Below are 22,234 nucleotides of genomic sequence, written 5' to 3'. Positions count from 1 at the left end.
GGGTGCATCAAGCACAGCATAGCTAGCTGGTCAAGGGAGGTGACTGTCCCACTCTACAATGCTCTGGTGCGGCCCCACCTCAAGTACTGTGTGCAGTTTTGGGCACCTCAATATAAGAAGGACATCAAACTATTAGAGTGTGTCCAGAGAAGGGTGACCAAGATGGTCAAAGGTCTCGAGGGCAAGACTTACACAGAGTGGCTAAGGTCACTTGGTTTGTTCAGCTTGGAGAAGAGAAGGCTGAGGGGCGAGCTTATCGCAGTCTCCAACTTCCCCAAGGGGGGCAGTGGAGGGGGAGGTGCTGATCTCCTCTCTCTGGTGACCAGCGGACAGGACACAAGGAAATGGGATAAAACTGTGCCAGGGGAAGTTCAGATTGGACATTAGGAAAAGGTTCTTCACTGAGACGGTGATCGGTCGCTGGAACAGGCTCCCTAGGGAAGTGGTCACAGCACCAAGCCTGTCAGAGTTCAAGGAATGTCTGGATGATGCTCTTAGTCATATGGTTTATTTTTAGGTAGTCCTGTGAGGAGCAGGGAGTTGGACTCAATGATCCTTATGGGTTCCTTTCAACTTGAGATATTCTATGATTCTATGATTTCCTTTGCAGAGCAGCACAAAGAAGTAGGAGACAAGCATGATCATCCTAACAGTGACTGCCAGTTTTCCAACAAGGTAAGATTAGCGCTGTAGTTACATACAAATGTATTTTAAATATCTCAAGACATAAACAACCAGAAAAAATATACTGCACGCCAAGAATCATTGTGTTCATACAAGTAAACCTGCTTAACCCAGAAAGACTGATGGCAACTTCCAGTATGGAGCAACCAGGTCTACCATCAGGACTGCAGAAAGTTTTGAGCATCATACCAGTCACAAGAGATCATCTACCAAACATTAATGACATCCACATTAACTGTGAATGGACCGATTATAATTTTTCTAAACAGAAAAACATACCCATCCCACTTCAGAGTCACTCAGGTGGTACATGGACATACTTATGATCTTTTGTTTACCTGCCTTCCAAGTAATGGAAGCACTTCTTTGATCACAGTCTGCGTAGTGCTATCCTTATTTACTCGTAGAGAAACATATGCCATTCCCACTCTAAAGAGAAAAGAAATACTTATTTTAGGACAATCATTTGATCTATCCTGTGTGTACCCTTCTTACCTAAGTGGCAAATTTTCTATGGGGGTAGGCTGAAATTTGTATTAGTTGAAGAAAGTTGTTCACTGAGGCTCATGGCAGATGCAGTATTAGCCCCACAGACAAGCAAAGACTTTCATCTCAAGGAACTGGTCATCACAATTGTAGCACTGCAGATTGGCTTCTTCCTATACACAAAACTACCTGCAAGTCTTTCATAAAATTTGGCAATATAGTTGCATGAGTAAAATGAACAAATGTTTAAATTTTATCCCACTGCTCTTAAGAAATGAACAGGTCACCAGCCAGTCTTGTTTCCACTGCTAAATATGCTTAAAATGTGTATTGTCTCACTGGTAAATGGAACAGAATTTTTTTCCTTTTTTTCCCCTCCTATTCTCACATCAGAAGTTACACTGAATTCTTCCTACTTAATATTTCTTCAAAAAAAACCACCAAGCTTTCAAGTGACATGTGTATGTCATCATTTGTTTACAGATGCAGTTAATGTAAAGTTGCACCTTCTTGGCCAAACGCACAATAATAGAACTGCACAAGTCGCACAGTATGTTCCATGCATGTAAAGAAACCCACAAGCACGTTTCCAGGCATGGAAATGAATAATATGTATATTACTCATTCAGAAAAATAAACAGAAGAATCCTGAAATACAGAAGAAGAAACTACATTCTCTGTTACACTTGTGCAACTTCAATAAATGAAACACACTGGGCTAGACTACAGAGGGAGGACAAATATAGCCAAGCAGGATAACCTGGTGATAAAGGAGAAAAACACTCACTTCAGCCAGGCAGGATAAATTCTGATCACTTCCTCGTCCTTTGGTTTGGCTCTGATGATCCAAGCTTCAGGAACGGATTCTCGGAATATTGAGCCCAAGTTGCTGTCCTCTGCAGCATCGTTCCTGTTGATAACATCATCAGACAGCAGCGCCTGCTGTGTAAAGGTCTGAAGCTCATACTCCTGCTGGTCATCAATTATGTAGTATGCCCTCAAAGCAGCCTCCTACAACACAGCAAGATAAATTAACATTTTCTTGAAAAGACACAGTTAATACCTGTATAGCCAGACACCGTTAATAACTGTATAGTCATAGACATTTATAAACACCTTACTTATGGAACCAACCTTTAATGAGTGTTTTAAGTGCAGAACAGTGGATAAACAGCAATGGCAAAAAAAACAAAACAAGGGTGAAGTTTTGAAAACAAGTTTTAGTAGAAAATACAAAAAGAAAACTTGAGATATCGATGGACTTGAACACAGCCCACAGTATTTCTGTCAAGTTATAGTCATTTTAACTCCATATATCAAACGTAAAAATTCAGTACCAATAAAGCTACACTCACTGCATGCAAAATTTACGCCACAAGAAAAATGGTAAACTACACTTGATTGTGCCCAGCTCTGCATATTCAATCTTTTTACACTAAGGGGATGCTGAAAATCAGTGAGCTTCTCAGCCACAAGACTGCCCTGAACCCACACACCTATGAAGAGGAAAGGTAAAGGCTGTCCTTGAAAGATGCAAGCAGTCACAGAATTCTACATCCATTACGGGCCCACGCCTGCAGCACCTCTGCTAACACAGACACTGCAGTGAATACAGCCCAGTAAGTCACTTATGAGAACTGATATTAATCTGCTCTGGTATAATAAGCAGTAGCCTTATAAAATGTGCTTGAAAGGCAAGTAGCACTCCTAAATAAAAGTGTTTTCAGCACTGTACACAATTTTCCTTGAATATCTTTGACATGCAGAACATTATAAACCATTTTCAAAACTCCTGTTGATTTTGAGCACAATATCAGGATAAAAATGTTAATGAGCGGTAGGTTTAAATTGTCAAAATTCTGATGTAATAAGTTCTCCAGACTCCTGTGCCAAGTCCTTTATGACTTTAGTCCCCACCATGCTCAATTCTACGGTGCACCACCCCATATTCCTTCTGGGCTTCATTTCTGCACAGCACGGGGTCTCTGCCCAGCCCAGTAAATTAAGATCTGTGCAGAACATTTGATTTAGTACTGAGTCAAGTTTCCACTCCAGATGGAGCACTGGAAAAGCTAGGGAGTGGCCACTATGTGGTTGATAATTCATTACTTTCACAGCCAAGGAGTGGAGGTAACTATGGCATGCTTCAGTCTTCAAAGCTGATTAATTGAAGTGCAACAGTGGTGGCTGTCCAGGATAACCGTCAAACCACTAAATGCTATAGTAGAGGAGCAAGATCTAAGGAGCTCATTATCCAGTATTGCTCACATCAGTAAAATCAGACTTCAGTGTCACACAGGGAAGGAGAACGACTGCTTAACATGTGATATGCAGTGGTCCCCATTATGCTATAGATATGCAGGCCACCACTTCTTCAGATGCTCTAAAATAAGAGCACTACGTGAAGAAGTCAAATTACATTGTAATATTTTAGCTCATTTACAGATTTTGTTGCTGTTGAGTTACATTTGTAAAACTGTTAGCTTTTGACTATTGTAATATACATTCATATGCCCCTTTATCACACTGGAATATTGACCTTCACCAGATATCTTACCACAACTTCTTCATTTTTTGCAATCCTTGGAACTGAAATCAGTCGAAATTGATTGCGTTTCACTGCATCATTCCCATCAAATATCTTTAATGTTTGTTTACCTGAATGGAAACAATTATTGTATTTCAATAACACACCCCTCAAATCATAAAGCTACCTGAATAGGAAGCGTATAATGGAACTATTAAAAACCTGCTTTTAACTCACTGAACTGTTTCTTCATCACAAGCTTTGATGCTGAATCTTTTCATTTTTGTTTTGTTACTATTCATTTAAAATGGGTACATTCGTGGAGGAAAGCGTGAAAAGTATTTCAAGTAATCATAGTTTTATCCTGGCTTTTGATATAACTGTTTATATATAACTATACTGCTTATGTTATCACTTCTTCATCCTCACCATTCAAGACTGCATTTATTATTGGGGAGTTCAACAGATTGAAAACCAAGACAGAGTGCCATCACCTTCAGAACAGCTCCCAAAGCACTGCCGGTTCTGAGAGCATCCTTCCAAAGAAAGTCCTTAAAATAGCTGGTTAACTGTACAGACGACAGGAGAAAATACTGGAACAGTAGGAAAGCTAGAAGAAAGAAGGTAGAGCAAATGAAGAACTACAACTCTTTGCTGTGTTTCATTTCACTAAAGCCTTATCAAATCCGTGCTCAAACCATGGAGCACAGGTTGTTGCACAGACAGCTCTGAAAGGGTGAAGAGTTAAGGATTTCAGGTTCACCTTTCACAAAGAGGAGTTAAGACTCGGTTTGGTACAGCCCACTGTATGACAAAGTTTCCCTCTTCTTTAAGTGACTATTTTAAAAGCAAGGTTGCAGGAGGCACACAAGGAGGAACAAGGAGCTCCTGACTTAACTCTGCCGTTAAAAGCATGCGCACAAGAGGCAGAAGCAGAGTTGGGTGAGGTGGAAGGCATATAGAGACACTGTCCAAACATGCAGGGATGGGCTGAGGAAAGCTAAAGCCCATATGGAGCAGATGCTGGCAAGGGACACGAAGGGCAACAAGAAAGGTTTCTACAGGCACGTCATCAGCAAAAGGATGACTAGGGAAAATGTGGGTCTGCTGGGGAATGTCAATGGGGACCCGGACTTAAAGGACATGGAGAAGGCTGAGGCACCGATTGCCTTCTTTGCCTCGGTCTTTACTAGTAAGACCAGCCATCAGCAATCCCAAGGCTCCTGAGACCAGTGGGAAAGTGTGGGGCAAGGAAGACTCGCCCTCAGTGGGGGCGTTTTAAGAAACTGGACATGCACAAGTCCATGGGTCTATTGCAGTGCACCCATGGGTGCTGAGGGAGCTGGCTGATGTTGTTGCAAGACCACTCTCGATTATCTTGGAAAGGTCATGGTGGTTTGTGGGAGGTTCCTGAGGACTGGAAGAAAGCAAGTATCACCTGTACCTTCAGGAAGGGTGGGAAGGAAGATCGGAGGAACCACAGGCTGATCAGCCTGACCTCGATCTCTGGGAAGGTGATTGAGCAACTAATCCTGGAAACCATTTTTAAACATATTAAGGAGTGGAAGTAGTCAGCACAGACCTATCAATGGAAATCATGCTTAACCAACGTGGTAGCTTTCTATGATGAGAGAGCTGGCTGGGTGGATAAGGGAAGAGCATTGGATGTTGTTTTTGTTTACTTTAGTAAGGCTTTTGACAACTGTCTCCCTTAACAGCCTTATAGACAAATGAAGTACGACTAGGTAAGTGGAGAGAGAGGTGGACTGAAAACTGGCTATACTGCTGCATTCAAAGGGTTGTTTACAGAAGAATGAAGTCCAGCTGTAGGACAGTCACCAGTGGAGTACTCTTGCAAGTTAATACTGGGGCAAATATTGTTTAGCCTCTTCACTGATGACCTAGTTGATGGGACAGAGTACATCCTCAGCACATTTGCAGAGGACACAAGACTGGGAGGAGTGCTTGAGAGGCCAGATGGGCATGCTGCCATTCAGAGGGACCTTGACAGGCTGGACAAATGGGCCACCAGGAACCTCATAAAGTTCAACACAGTGAAATGCCAAGCCCTGCACCTGGACAGGAATAACGCAGGCAGGGATCCGACTGGCTGGAAAGCACCTTAGCAGAGATACCCTGGGAGTCATGGTGGACACCAAGCTTACCATAAGCCAGCAACATGCCCTTACAGCAAAGATAGCCAACAGTATCCTGGGCTACATTAGTAACAGCATTGCCAGTAGGCTGATAGAGATAATTATTTCCCCTCTACTAAGCCTTGCTGAGACCTCATTGGGAGAGTTGTGCCCAGTCCTGGGCTCTTCAGTACAAGACAGACATGGATGTACTGGAGCAAATGCAGGGAGGGCCCATGAAGACGATGGTGGGACTGGAGTTATCTCTCATATGAAGAAAGGCTGAGAGAGCTGGGAGTGTTCATGCTGGAGAATGAAGGATCGTGGGGGCAGGGGGGATGTTTTATGCACGTGTATAAGTAATTAATAGGAGGCTGTAAAGGTGAACAGACAAGAGGCAATGGGCACAAATTGAAACACAAGAAATTACATTTAAACCTAAGAAAAAAAAACTTTTCTACTGTGAGACTGGAAGAGTTTGTCCAGGGAGGGCTTTGAGGTCTCCATCCTCAGAGATAGTCAAAACCCGACTGGACATGACCCTGAACAAACTGCTCTGATTGACCCTGCTTGAGCACGGGGTTGGCCTAGATAATCTCCATACTGCCCCCAACCCCAGCCATGCTGTGACTCTGTGAAGGGAAGCCTGTACAAGGGAGGGAGGGAGGGAGGGAGGGAGACAGAATAAGTAAGATCATAGAATAGTTTGGGTTGGAAGGGACCTTCAAAGATCATCTAGTCCAAACACCCTGCCATGGACATGAACATCTTTCACTAAATAGGATTGCTCAAAGCCCTGTCCAACCTGGCCTTGAACACTTCCAGTGATAGGGCATCCACAACTTCTCTGGGCAACCTGTTCCAGTGTCTCACCACTCTCATCATAAAAAATTTCTTTCTTATGTCCAACCTAAATCTACCATCTTTCAGTTTAAAACGGTTGCCCCTGGTCCTGTCACTACAGGCCGTGGTAAAAAGTCTCTCTACATCTTTATTATACGCCCCTACTTTTCAAATATGAAAAGTAGTATTACCAGGTGGATTTGGCTTTTCAGTTTTCCAATTATCAACTTAGTGGTCATGTCTGTTGTCTTTTTTTTTTTTTTAGTCACAATATAAGTAACATTTAAATATCATCAACTCTCACTTCTAAAGTATCCTCGAAACTCTATTGCCATTGCATTGAGACTATAGCACACGTCAGAAAGTGATCCACTGCTTTAAACCCTGGATTAAACATGAGAAAAAGTGAAATTCTTTTAGAAACAGATTTCTGTCAGAGTGATCTCCATGATGACTTTACCACAGACAAATTTTAACCAAAAGACACACTGTGTCCTGGGTGACCTTCTTTAGGGCTAACACAACTTGAGAAAACACAGCAAACGCTGGTTACTGACTGGACAGCCAATGTTCTGAGTATGAACTTTCACAACATTATCAAAATCTCCACTGTTTTCTCTAGCAATCCAGAGGGTAGACAACCATCTGAGAATAAAAACATTCATCCAAGTTTTTGTACTTGTTTTCATTCGAACTGCCTTTGTAGTCTGCTCTGTTAGATACTAGCTGGCCTGAAAGAATCCCTAGCAATTTTAACTGGACATTTTTTTATGATCTCTCCACTTCTAAGACCAGCCAAATGCTGCAAAAAGTTGGCTTCATTCTTAAAATAAACTGGTTTCAAGGAGGAGTTTAGATCTACAGACCAGTAGTAATGTCCTATGCTCAAGTAAGTTCCTTAGCTAAATATACAGTATGCTCAGCCCTGCTTTCCTTATGGTAATCTGGCTATCCATCATACAAAACAAGCTCAATTTATCAGTGAAAAGTCATGTTTAACTTTGTCACTGTCCTCCTCACAGGGTTCACTTTTACTGCAACCTGATGAAAGATGGCTTTCGTGCACATGAGCTTCTGGGGACACATTAACAAAAGAACAAACAGCTACTTACTTGACCACAACTAGTCATCCAGAAAAACACCTCCCAACTAATTTAAGTGTACATCCACAACATGAAAGTTAAGGGGTGTCCTATGCCAGTCTGATTTGCCTAACTAGCCTTGGAAAGAAGCTTGACTATAATCACTTTTAAAGTTAGATAAAGCTCTTTCTCCCTCCTGTTCCAGTTTTTAAATATTAGAAAATGATCCAGTTATAGAAGTGAAGTCTACACACCACTATTTAGTATAAAAAAATCTTGCTAACATGGAACAGATGCACATAACAAATTTTGGTATTTAAAGGAGTTACTACCTGTTTTATAATATTGACACTTCACTGCCGAATGTCTTTTATTTTTTCCTGTTGAATCAGACTACACAGTATCAGGACTTTCTCCTGAAAAATATATTACTTTTTTTCTTATCATGGGATACTGAGTTGAAAAAAAACTGTTCTTCATGCTTATGCTTTTCAAGAGGAAAACAACTACAAAAAGGTCAACTCCAGGCATAATTTACCACACTGGAGTTTGACTTCGGAGGCTAAGATACCAGGTTTTCCTGGGAGAAGGATAAACAGCATTTGATGAATCCAAAGTTCATGTCCTTTGACTTCCAAATCCCCACAGACAGGACATAGCTTCTGAAAAGACTTATGTGCGGCTTGTGGCAGAGATAGGAAAATGATATAGTCCTGAATGTTTTTGCCACTGAAGAAAGCTAGAGGCCTACACCAAACATATTGGTGGAATTTACTCTTAAAATTACTAAATTCTAGCAACACTGCTTACCAAAAACCATTCTTCCCACCAAAACTTGTGCTATCCACATACTTTCTGCTCTCCTTCTCTAGTCACTGCCTCTTCAAATTACAACAGTGTGGACTAGCAAATTTTGGTTTATTTCAGTATTACCTTTCACAACCTACAAGGCAGCAATAAAGCACATTAAGAACTGTGTATTTTTTCTTGTATTGGTCTTGAAGAGGGTCTTTCAGAATCCCATATTCTTCCTTTCTCTAGCTGTTCCTCTTCCAGGAGAGTCATTTGCAGATGTGTCACTTCTCTGAACTTGTTTTCATGAGCAGCTCAAATCCCCCTAGTTCTAAGACAGTTTTAAAGCACAAGGCTGTGTTAATAGCCATCCTCCCATACTGATAGCCACCTCTTCACCCTTCTCCTCCAGGGTGGTTTTTAGAACTTCTCCAAGCATCTGCCGTATGTATCACCACTACCAACTGGTATGAGACATTAAGGATGAGGGGGGAAGAGATTCAAGGAACAAGAGAGGGACAGGCAGACTGAAAGGGAATGACGCCAAAGGGGCAGCAACACTGGGGAGTAAATGTTGTGCTTGGGGAAGGAGAACTGAGAGAGACAAGTTGGGGAAGAGCACAAAACACAACCTGGTGAGAAGTGAGAACAATAGTGGGCAATATCAAGTGTCAGAAAAGGCAGATGAAGGGGGTTGAGGTAAGAGAGGAAAGGAAGATATGCACAATGGGGAAAGGAAGCAAAAGAAAAGTAACGTGATTTTTCAGAATTTTTTCATTTTTTCTTTTCCTACTAGGTTACAGGCAATTCAGCCAAGAAAAGGAAATACACAACCTCTTCCAGCACCTAAGCCACTAGTTCATTCAACACAGTTGAGCATAATCCTCTTTTTCAAAATATCTTCAAATGCAGGTGAAGCAAACTGTCTTGGGGGAAAAAAATGTTTTCAGCGTTACACCAGGTACAGCAATTCAACTTGTAAATGACTATCTCTTGAAGTACCACTGAACAGAAGCTTTTGTGAGGGAAGAAGCTGAGGACATGGAGAAGCAACATCCCTCAACCACTATCTATGATGGATAAGATTTAAATCTTCTAACTTTACACTTCACTCAACAAGCCTACTACGATAGCAAAGAAACAAAAGGGAATGCAGACCACTAATTCAAATTTTCTTCCAGTATTAATCTACAGACTTTGCATCCTTTCCTATTGGCTTCTTTCCTATGGAAAAGCATGTATTTACAAGTCAATATTATTCAATTTCTTCTGACTTGTTTTCACGGTTTTTAAAAATATGCATCTGTAAAATGTGGAGAGCTGGCATTAAGAAAAGCTACAATATTCTGGAATATAATTCAGCTCAGACACTCCTGAGGGAGAGCACGGTAACATCCCAAAAGATGTGGCAGATGTACTGAGTCAGCACACAGAAGCTAATGAGCAGCTCGCTCTTGACCCATATTACACAAATGGTATTATCTAGAGACAGGTGGAAGAGGTCTAGCACGCTATAACCGTGCCCTTCTCATGTTTAATTTGATAGGTCATGACTCCCCACACAGAGAGAGGCACAGAAGCACAATGGCTGGCAGATGAATCCCAATAACTTTGTCAGAGAAGTTATCAAAGAAGCCATGTCCTGCCCTGATGCAAGGCATCAGCCCCACGGGCTGGGGGTGGCACGCACCAGGTGAGTCTGCAGGAGAAGCTCTGTGGGTCACCTCACCAACTGAGGAGGTCACTCAGGGTGTGGGGCTCTATAAGATGCATGGGAAGAGCATTCTGGGATTGTACAAGAGTTGTTAGGGGACGTTTAGGGGAGGAACCAAAGGCAGGGGAAAGGAGGGATCAAGGCGGTTTGGGGAGGAACAAGTGTGTGAAAATAGAGGCATAAGGAGATAAAAGGAGCTGGTTGCATGTAAAGAGGTTGCTGGTTGGTGCGCCGGCCTGGCCATGCCCTGCACCTGATCAATACAGTCTGTCCTGTCTTCTCATTAAACGCTATTTCTAACTCTTTTTGTGGGTGTGGTTTCCACTATTCTGCATGCATGTGTGCATATGGGCTCCTGCAACTGAAGCAGGGCTGCAGGTCACTGTGACCCATGTGTCCATGGTGCCAGCAACCAGAGTGATAGCTGTTTTGTGAGCACCAGCAAACATCAGGCTGGGCTCACTGGCACACAAGGTAAGTGGCCTGGGAGCCACGTATGCGTGCATCTCTGAGTGAGGCACCTGGCAGAGAAGACTACTGGAGGGGCCAGGAGGTCCAGGATGACTCCTAGATAGACTGTGGGGGCTGGCGGTCCACCGAGGGACCTAGGCGGGGAGGGTGTGTGTGTGCATATACATATATATATGCATACATACACAGCCACACATGCATGTACATATATACATATATATGTATCAGAATACACACACGTATACACACAGACATTCCCACTAACAGACCTTCATCCTGCTCAGCCACAGAGGGGACAGGATGCTGCAGCAGCTTCACCTGTACGGGGGTACCAGATTTGGAGACCCTTAACATCATTAAACTAAAGCTTTCAAACATTTCCTCTTTTTTTTTGTGAAAGCTTTGTTTTTAAAGAGACATTAGAATCAATCCCTACATATTGAGCTTTCTAAATCACAGCAAAGTTACTGGGCTTTACATTGACTTCTATTTTGTGCAAATGTATTAAGAGGAAGCAATTTGTTTTAATGCCACTGTTCTTTTTAAAACACAAGTAGCAATTCTTTACATGAGCCTTGAAAATGTACCATCTACTGCTGCTTTCTCCAGTCCACAGACAGACACTGTATAGGAACAAAAGACATATTAAAGTTTGTATCCTGCCCCCAATTTTCCTATCTTTTTTCCTTCTTTTGGGAAGGCTGTCTAAAGCTGAACTGTTCTGTACTAGTACTTTTAACCAATCCAGTTGAAATATCTGGATACGTAATTTGCTCTCTTTGACAGTCATGAGTAAGGGAAATAGCCTTAGTTGGTAAAGTATAAAAGTCCTGACACTCAACCACTTACGTCACTTAAAACACTGGAAAAAGTGAAAGTTTCTTAGATAAAAGAAGTTAGTCAGAGCCTGGTCACATAATAAGGGAGCATGGTGGTAGATCATAACTTCCAGTCATTCAGGGACACTATCTTCAAATTTTAAGAAGTGAAATAAGAGCATGCTTGAGATCACTTCCATAACTGAGTTAATTATTTACTGAGCTGGATTTTTTAAAAATCCAGAAAGCATTTGCACAATTATCCTATTAATTTTTTAAGAATTTTAGGCTAAAAAAAAGGAAAAAAGTCATATTTATTAATTTGAAATTTCGGTTTTTACAACAATCCATGCAGCTACATTAGGTAGCAAGTACCATGTTTTTCTAGTCACTAATATGGATATAGAGGGTGGGATGCCCTTAAATTGTGGTTGGCTTCATCTTCTGAAAAGTAAAAGTTTGGCTAATACCAACCGCAGAAAACTCCACACGCATAAGAATTTAACTGCAAAAGAAGCAACCAGTCCGGCTCAATCCTGATGCACAGGAATACATACACTTTTACTGCAACATGCCCAAGTTAAAAAAAAAAAAAAAATCCACCTGGTGTCTTCAGTAAGATTTGGATCCAGCTATCTTAAAAGAAAAAGGCTTTGGAAAGACATGCTGTCTACCCTTTAAATTGGTTGCTTATCTATGGATTGTTACGCCATACTTACTTTCTTCGATTACCAAGTTGAGAGAAATGATCTATTTGTCAGGGTAATGACCAGATTGTCACTTATGCCAATCTACCAGTGGAAAATAATGATGAGTTATTTGTAAGACCCCGGATAAATGTGTTGGACAAAAACTTGGGACCTCAAATTGATACCTAGCATTAGAAAAATAACCTTTTAATGTTTTTTTCATAAGGCAAAGCAAGTTAAGATTATATGAATAAAGTCTGGAATGGGTGACTATTCACCAGTTAGTAAAATCCTGCTTACTTGAATCTGTTGAAATTTGGACATCTTTTGCTGATCCCTGTGTTGACCCATCAACATCATCATCTTCATCTGTGAAAACAGAAACATTTTAAGAAAGGATTCTTGTTAATTTGAACTGGGGGAGGGAGGGAGGGGAAGTGTTTGTCATTTAAGCCTGGTTTCCATCAAAGAAGCTAACATAAAAGAATCCAGCCAGAAAAGCACACTTTCTTCTTCTGCCTATTTTCCGATAATAATCCATACTGTAAAAACAGCATTAAAAAACCCAAACCTGTATTGTCATGTAACTACAGTGAAGGCATACCTGAAGTCCTTCTACTATTAGCTTTAACATTGCCACTACTGCATTTCATCCCTTTCTCAAGCTGCCATGTTTGCCTATAACCTAAGTATATATGGTTTCCATTAAGTTTTAAATCACCAAATCAGTCCAGGAATTGCAGTAACAGCTTTCCAGTCAGAAGTATGGGTATTATATAAATAATTTCCATAACTGAAAAATAGATTCGCTGACACCCAAAGAGAAAGAAATTACTGCACTCCAGAAGAGGACTTTGACAGTTCATCGCTCTCACTAAAAGCTAGGAGCTAACATGTCAGATAATAACACAGCCTGTAAAATCACACATAAAATACTTAAGATTAAAATAAAAGCTAACATCTACATTTGCTTCTGTGAAGATAACATCCTGACTGCATTCTCATTCCTGACACTCAGGTCCATACAGGAAGACTGGTGCAAATCCAAACGTGATACATTTTTCTTCTCTAAGGGTAGCAGTAGCGTGCAACATAAGCCAACCCAGTGTGCTAATTGTATAACGGTATTCATACTCCCACCCACTGAAACTCCCAGTCAGTCTTGATTGGGATGCAGACAAAGCTCCCAAGAGATATAAGCCAGGCAACACCTTTGTAAAAACTATGCCTTGCAGTTGAGGGACAAAGCAGGAAATCAAAGCACAAAACAAGAGAGAAAAAAAAAAATAAATAAAATCAGTAAAGACAAATCTTCAGAGCAAAAGAGGTACTAGGGAAGTCAGAATCCTAACACAGGAAAACCTTCCAAGAAGAAGCATCACAGCATGTCAAGAAGGGTACTTAGCAGGAGTCCTAAACTGGAGACCAGGTAACTTACTGAATATTTGGGTAATGCTTCAACTGACTACAAGAAAGACCAATAATAATGTTTCTGAGTTGGGGTTTTTAAGACATAAAAGAGTTGAAATACTTTCCCTGTTATAGTTGACAGACAAACAGATTAACTTTCAAATCAGAGAGAAATTTATACAATATGGTCTTGAAACACCCTGAAATAAACGGAAGCTGAATGACTTATTGAATTTACTTCAGACAAAATAAATTTTAAAAAAGAATAAGTAAATACAACAATAAAATGAAAGAATTCCTGATTGCTCCCAACACTCCTCTTTTGCTAAGTTTAGATGGGAAGAAGTTGACATCTTTCTTTTATTACTTTCTCCCTCAGTGTGGACAGTAGGGAAATCTACACTAACAGCATCCTGAAAGTATTCCAATGAAGTTCAATGACTTCTTTTGAGATACACTAAGACAGGAGTCAGTTGGTGGAAGGGGAGATACTGCTCTACCATTGCTTCCCCTAGTAGTCCAAGAGCTTTGAAAAGCCACTTTAAGCATAGAGATGTTCACTGTATGTTGGCCATGAAGCTTAGCATTTACTCAGTGGCAAAAGCTAATCTGGACAAATGCTCCCCAGTAGGTCAACAACGATGTGTTCATTCTCTGTCTAGGACAAGTCATCTGGCACTCCCCAACCATCAGCTTGGGAAGAGCTGTGCCTGCAGTAGTTAACTCATCCAGGCAACTGCCAACACTTCTTCAGTACCGCCAACCGGTCTTTTCACAATCTTCTGAGCAATGCCCTTCTTCAGCTGTGGCAACAGAAGAGCACCCTCTGTGCATGCCATGGTGTGAGGACTTCTGAACAAGTGTGCTTGCACGACGCATCCCACAGAAGTGAGGACAGAAGTGCTAATTATCCTCCAACAAAGCTGAAATGCTCCTTGCTCTCTGGAAACATCCCTAACATGCATGCAATCTTTAACAAGATCTGCCATCTGGAGCCTCTGCCTCTACCTGGAAAAGTGGCAGCAACTCCCAGGGCAGCTGTCCCGAGCTGCTCTGTGGTCAGAGGAGCTTCAAACACATCCTCAAGAGTGTCAGGGAGCTGCTGGACCCGTGACACATCTTGGTAACTTTCGGCACGTGCCAGGAGCTAGTGGGTTTTTGAAAGAAAATGCAGGTCTGTTCTGTGAACATGGGTAACAAGAGGGACGGCCTGGCCAGCGCACTGAGCTCCTGCAATGCAGGATAATGTGAGAATTAGTTTAAGGCAATTCCCAGCCCTGCCTTTAAGGAAGAATCTGGGCAGAGGAAAAGACCTGCATAGCAATGGTATTCGGTGCCTTTGGCAGGAACCTGCAGACAGCTGATCTCCAGCAGACGACTGAGAGCAGCAAAACTCCAGCAATAGGTCTTAAAGCGAGCCTCAGTAGATGTGAATGGTGTAACAAGGAGCCACACGTGGAGGCACTGGACTTGTACCTGAACATCAGGGACCTAGGTGCTAAAACAAGTGTCACATACCATCATCGGCTAAGGAAAAACAGAACAAAAAGCGTTATGCACAGCAGACTACAAGGCAGGTATTGCACCACAAGTATTATACTCCATGCCTTGTCCTGAGCCACAACCATGGCCCATTGACCATAAAAAAAGGAAGAAGTCAGGTGGTGGGGGTAGCCATCAAGTTCAGAGGTACGCGTGGGACCAGCAGCAGGAGGAAAGGGGAGCGTCCCCACGGCTCGGCCCCTGCTCCCCTCAGTGCCAGCAGCCCCTCCACCCTGGCAGGCTGCTGCCCACCACGCAACAGGGAGCTGAGCCCAAGGAGCAGAAATTCTCATAGACCAACAGAAAAGAGATCTGGTGTTAGAAAAGAGATTTTTCAGGGTGTTGCTGTATTTTATCTGGGTATATGCAGGCTGAGCACTATAAAAACACATTCTGGCTTTCCAAATCTGGTGGGTTTCCTTTCATATCACATTAAAGCACTGGAAATGGTCCAAATTAAGTTACTGAGTATTTCACCTTCCCGATGCGTCTGTTTCTGACCACCAGCTAATGACTGATCTGCACTGCATTCTCTCAATTCAAAGTCCAAGACATACATTTTAATTAAAGGAATGCAAAAAACGTTATTACTTCAAAAAAAACTTGAATATGCATAACACAAACTCATACATTTAGCATGTAGCCTAAGTCCTGAAATGGAAAACCTTCTCCTTCCATCATGTAAAATAATGAGGGAAGAGAATAGAAGGTGCAGCTATAACCTTGGATTCTCTCACTTAAGGTGCTCCATGTTCAATTTTTACTTAGAACCGATTTAAAAATTAAAAAAGGAAAAAGTTTAAGTCTGACATATTAAAAGAACACACCACTGTTTAAAAGACAAACTTAGTTAACATCGAAAAAGTCACACCCAAAGAGGTTATTTAAAAGGTTTGTGATTAACTTCTGTTAATAATAATACAACCTCATTTTCATTTAAGCCTTTGGGATACTTGTAGAATACCTAACAATAGACCTAAATCAAGGTTCATAATGAGTCTTCCAGCAAAACCAAACTCATCCAGATTGTTCATCTCTGGTATTTCTTAAGTTGGAACCATTAAAAACTCGTTGACTTTCAAGTATGTGCTGTACTTCATCTTCCCCCACCAAAAAGCAAATTCATTAAAAAGAAAAATAACTCACTGAAAAAAACATGCCAACCAAAAAAAGCAACATAACACCTCCTCTCCCCCTTCATACTTCTATAGATCGCTTCAGTGTATCTAGGTTATGTAGACTTAGAGTCATGCAGTAGCGGGACTCATGCTATAGCTTCTGCACATGAGAACGCATGGCTCCTGCTAGCGACCCACTGCCTTCACGAAAACCAAACATGCATGTTCAAAGCAGAGAGTTCAAGAACAACTTGTCAGGTTGAGAAAAATGCAGTTGCAAATATTTAACTTCCATGACCTATATTTTGCCTACCTTTTATTTGCTTTCCTATTGTATTCAAGCACCAAAAGAAAGGCTTTACAAGAACGTAATAATCAAAATATAAGTTAGAAAATACTTCAGTGGCTTAAAAAAATTCTCTTGTTCCTAAAGAGCTGTTAAACAAACATACACTCTAGATGGCAGCAGAACATTACCCTGCTAAATACATGATTTCCTTTCAGCACAGAAATCTTAAAAGGGCAGATGCTTAATCAAAGAGGCAAATAAAAATATCAGTATACATGATATGCCAAATAAAAACCAATATGTATATCAGCAAGTGTTTGTAGTAATGATAACACTAATCTGCTAAGCAAATTTTTGGATTTTAGGTTTTCACTTTCTGCATACTTACTATTTCAAGAACAGTTTTCAAATTGCCCTGCATCAGTAAACAGAAGTTTCAGCATTTTGCACACAGTCTGCATTTAAAAATCTCTATCCTGTCCCAGAAATAGCAAGTTGTTATAGTATTGCCACAAAAGCCAGTGAAAATTAGCAATCATATGCTTCAGTGAGTTACAACACTAGGTTAAAACATGCTCATCAATTAGTTGCATTCAACTTTGAAAGTTTTTACCTGATTCTGTTTGCAAATTTTCTGATATTCGAAAACAATGCAGTTTGCTGAAGTTGCGAGAAAATAATTGCACACAGCTTGGAGGAAGAATCATATTCCTTAATCTTCCAAAAGTACATTCTGGTGTGACAATTATGTAGCAAGCAGCATGAGCCTATAAATAGAAGCATCAATGAAGAGCTTAGTGAGACACAAAGAAAACAAATTTGTTCATAACAAAATATGCACTGGAATTGCAAAACTCAAGCTAGGACATATACAGACCTTTTGTAAAATCACTTTCATGAAATGAGTGACCCATTTTTCACCCTAGATTTTCATTTGTTCCATTCAGTTTTTATATAACCAATAATGGGAAGTCTTAACATGTGAAGAAACTCCAAGTAATACAAACCTGCTCTATTAAAAACTAAAGGTTTTTATACAGCTATGTTAAGAAGTTTAAAGTTTTGGTCTCAAATCCTGGATCTTCCATTCTACATGGATATTTACTAGGGGAGCTGGGAAAGGTAGGCAGGTTATACTGAATAGCTTGAAAATAGCAATATCCTCTTACACAGGTGTACCCACTTGCAGATCCAGAGATAACACTGTTTGGACATTTATTCCAAAACATGACTGGCTAGGTTCTGCCTTTATACTGTGAAAGGCCACCTGCCATTGTTGAATACACATACCTTTGTACGTGTGGCCATATAGCATGTTACATTTGTTAAGTTGTTCCCAAAGACAGCCCCTCCCACCTCAGAAATTATGAGTCTGATTAAAAAATACAAACCCCATAACATTTAAAAAATATTTTAAATTATTCAAATCATACCTGAAATACTGAATACCCTCAGAATTTAATTTTAAATTATTATTATATAGAGTCCCTAATCTTGCATTAAGTGGCAAATTTATGATTTATTACATATATCTTTCACTTCCCACCCCATCTGGTGCTACTTAGCACTTTCATTGTATTTCAATAAGAGGTAGCATTAAGTGGATGGACCAATTGCTACGTACACAGCAGACTGTGTATCGGTACGTGAAAAGCTGTGGCTTTCATGAGGATTATTGAAGGGTACCATCATGTTGCACAGGAATTAAACATGCATCATGTGAATGGAAAAACAGAGAAACCAATATTGACATCTTTAAAAAAATCCAGCCACACAGGTTAAGAACTATTCTATACTGAAAGAGGAAAAAGCATATTAGAATGGTAAGACTCTGACCTTGCAGAACTCATGTGATTTGACAGAAATTCTGATTTCAAACAGCAAAAGTAACTGCAGGCTTCTAAGCAGAAATCTATACTGATTAGTCCCTGTTAAATTTTAATTCCATTGGATTTTCATAAAGTTTAACTGTGATTTTGAGAATTGCTCGTTCTAATGACTAATTGGGGGGGAATTTAAAAAATCAGGTTTTCCATCTAACTCTTAAAGATATATATAAATTTATATAAATAAGTGTATAAACAAAGTGTATTTATAAAGTATATATATATTTATACAGGGTACAAATAAAGTATATTTATATAAAATGTTTAAATAAGCATGTGCATGTATATATATAGTTCTCACAAATATACACAACAGCACAACATACCAGGATGCCACACCATTCACATCTCATGCCAGAGAGCACCTCAGAAGAGCCACAGGTTTTTTTGCAAACTTCGCAACGAGCACTTGAAGAAAGGTTTCCCTCCCTCCAGTGGTGGTGATAAGTATCCTGGGGGAACACATCATGACTTAGTGTCACATGAAACGGATAGAGAAGCATCTTCAATCTAACTTTAAAATCAGCAATTCAAACAGCTCTGAGGAAACAGCAACACAGACTAGGACATTAAGTATTTTGTCACTATAAATATGAACCTGAACAATCTTACATTTCACCAAAAGAAATTTATCAAACTATCAAAAAATTTATCACATAGTCCTTTTTCTTCAGTCCACCAAAACCAATATTCTTTAAAAAAAAAAAAAAAACCTGAAAGGTCAGTATTATGTATGTATTTTACAGTGAGAAGATGGCAGTCTTGCCTCAGACAGACTGCAGAAAGCCCGAGAAACATAATAATGTTTGCCAGGGATGCAATGCAGCCAACAGCTCAACATATAGAAAAAACAGGGTTCCATGCCAGCTTCTGCAATGCATATTTTTAGATAGGATGCTTGATTTTTTTTTTTCTCAATTAGGACGTTGTATATATTGCACAGATTTTTCAGCATAGCTTCAATAAGCATCAGGAATATGTCAGAATTTAAGTTTATCTCGCTATCTGCAATACATTCTGAAGCCCCATCTTTCCTTTGCCTGCCAATAAGCAACAAAAGTGCTTTGATAATTGGCAGTATGTGAAAGAAAAGGCCAAGACTCCTCCCCCTCCTCTAGCCCATGTTTTCACACTGTGTGACCACTTTCTGCTACAGAGGCATCCGCACTTACGTGGTCCTGGTGCCCATCCTGGTGACACTGCCGGCAGTCACTGCAAGCAAACAGGATACAGTCTGTGTGCACATGTAGCTCACAAACTAAAAGCATGAAAACAAGAAAACTTCTTTAAGCTGGAAACACCGGGGTTTTTGCAGCTCCTCCCTCCCTCTCTCCCTCCATTCCCCCTCCACCACTACCTTTTCGCACTATACTTTCATAGAATCATAGAATAGTTTGGGTTGGAAGGCACCTCTGAAGGTCATCTAGTCCAACCACCCCTGCAATGAGCAGGGACATCTTCAACTAGATCAGGTTGCTCACAGCCCCGCCCAATCTGACCTTGAATGTTTCCAGGGACGGGGCATCTACCACCTCTCTGGGCGACATGTTCCAGTGTCTCACCACCCTCAGCGTAAAAAATTTCTTCCTGATATCTAGTCTAAATCTACCCCCCTTTAGTTTAAAGCCATTCCCCCTTGTCCTGTCGCAACAGGCCCTGCTAAAAAGTTTGCCCCCATCTTTTTTATAAGCCCTCTTTAAGTACTGATAGGCTGCAAGAAGGTCTCCCCAAAGCCTTCTCTTCTCCAGGCTGAGCAACCCCAACTCTCTCAGCCTTTCTTCACAGGAGAGACAGGAGAGGTGTTCCATCCCCCTGATGATTTTTGTGGCCCTCCTCTGGACCCACCCCAACAGGTCCGTGTCTTTCTTATGCTGAGGGCTCCAGAGCTGGACGCAGTACTCCAGGTGGGGTCTCACCAGAGCGGAGTAGAGGGGCAGAATCCCCTCCCTCGACCTGCTGGCCACGCTGCTTTGGATGCAGCCCAGAATACGATTGGCCTTCTGGGCTGCGAGCGCACATTGCTGGCTCATGTCCAGCTTTTCATCCACCAGTACCCCCAAGTCCTTCTCGGCAGGGCTGCTCTCAATCCCTTCATCCCCCAAGCCTGTATTGATACTGGGGTACGTACTTTCTTTCACACTCTTTTCTGTTCACCAAATATAGGCAATAAAAGAAGTTTATCAGCATTGTCCTGTGTGTTGCTCCATTTCCTTTGTGTTAAACTGATGCAGCAAGTATAAGGAAAGGCTGAGCTAATTTTGCTCATAAGCACTTGCCATATTTCCTCCAATGCAGCAAGTTAAATTTGTAACAACTGTTGGGCTTATTTCAGCTTTAGTCTCACAGTTTCACAGGAACCGCTGCCTACTGCAATATAATCGTGCCTGAAGTCTACTTTGATTTAATTAAATCGAAAAAAAGCTGAATGTTAGAAGCTATTAACAGAGAAAGTTCTCCTCCTGCATCCAAATACCACCAAGTCTTGAGTGTAAAGTAATGGTCTTCCTGAAGCAATACTCCATTCCCTTTACAAAACCCCTCCCAAATCCTGCTGCAGAGCAAGTGGGCACTTCACAAGTGAGTTCAAAACAGCGACACTTTTCTCCTGGACAGCCCCTCTTTTGATCCCTGTAGCTGCCAGAAGCAAAAGGAAACAAGAGACAAGGTGTGTTCGAGTCCCCAGCCCCAGCAAAGCAGGGGACACTTGCCACCAAAGCAGCCGCAAGCCAGTAGCGCACCCCTCCTGCTCACAGCCAGGAGCCCTGTCTCGCTCACGGTCCCATGGGAGACACATCAGAGGTCGGACCAGCCATCAACCCACGCGGCACGCCTGCACCGGCATGGACTCACTTGTGTTTGCAAAGTGATACGACACATGCTGACGTCAGAACATGCAAAGTGACTGGAGGCCATCATTCTCAGGGAGCTGGCAAGAGCCAGAAAGCATGTTTTACTCAGGAAATAAATCCTTTTTATTGCCAGATGACACTCAACGGATTTAATTTTAAACCTGACTAGAATAAACTGGTATGTTAATCTCAGAGAAGATTTGTCCAAGCTACATCTGCATACAGTACATCACCATTTCATTGTCAGGAAAAGGAAAATAATCGCAGCAGACCATGCTCTACCACCACACCAAAGCAAAGCCTCTTTTAACGGGCCTTACTAAGTCAACCACAAGCGTTCACATACAGCTCCCCATACTGCATGCCTCCACTGAGCTCAAGAACTTTTATATGAGGTGTGACATGGTCCCTCCTCCACACACATTTCTCCATATTCATAGATATAACAGGAATATTTTACAGTTTTGCCAATTCAGCTACCAGGCAAGCTAGATCCTTTGAGTCATACCCTCACTAAGGGTAAAAGTTTCTGTAGACCAAATCAAGGCTTCAAGGAATTAACAAAAGCGTTGGGATTTTAATCATTAATTCTGCTAACACAGGCACACACTGCCCTTTGCTATACTTCGTAAGAACACAGAGGGGTTTTTTCCCCTTGGTTTAATTCACATGTGCTGCTTCTAACACCAAACTCAACTCAGAATTTATAATAAAATGTGTGCATGTGAAGGGCAGCAGTGTCACAGGAGTTAAACCCTTAAGATAGCTATCTCGCTGATAGGAAAGATGAAGTTTTTAGTATGTAAACATCAAGTCAAATCAGAGGGCCTACAAAAAGAAGTGTCACCTTTATCAGCCCTTCCATAATCTACACAATTCTTTAACTCGTAACAGAATGA

At 41.2% G+C, this 22,234-nt stretch overlaps 1 protein-coding gene across 1 annotated transcript in view; it reads right to left on the bottom strand.

The window, feature by feature from the left end:
* Window positions 1–22,234, bottom strand: part of DGKQ (diacylglycerol kinase, theta 110kDa) — a 68,651-nt gene that overhangs the window by 32,029 nt on the left and 14,388 nt on the right. The window contains exons 4-10 of the mRNA XM_009328980.1: window positions 19,659–19,744; window positions 18,813–18,938; window positions 17,214–17,367; window positions 12,542–12,610; window positions 3,728–3,828; window positions 1,958–2,181; window positions 1,023–1,113 (exon numbers count right to left, since the gene is read on the bottom strand). Of these exons, the coding sequence (XP_009327255.1) occupies window positions 1,023–1,113; window positions 1,958–2,181; window positions 3,728–3,828; window positions 12,542–12,610; window positions 17,214–17,367; window positions 18,813–18,938; window positions 19,659–19,744 (851 nt within the window). The remainder of the gene's footprint in view (window positions 1–1,022; window positions 1,114–1,957; window positions 2,182–3,727; window positions 3,829–12,541; window positions 12,611–17,213; window positions 17,368–18,812; window positions 18,939–19,658; window positions 19,745–22,234) is intronic.

The sequence above is a fragment of the Pygoscelis adeliae genome, unplaced genomic scaffold (genome assembly GCF_000699105.1).
Source record: "Pygoscelis adeliae isolate BGI_AS28 unplaced genomic scaffold, ASM69910v1 Scaffold127, whole genome shotgun sequence".
NCBI lineage: Eukaryota > Metazoa > Chordata > Aves > Sphenisciformes > Spheniscidae > Pygoscelis > Pygoscelis adeliae.
This window is presented reverse-complemented; position numbering and strand designations above follow the sequence as displayed.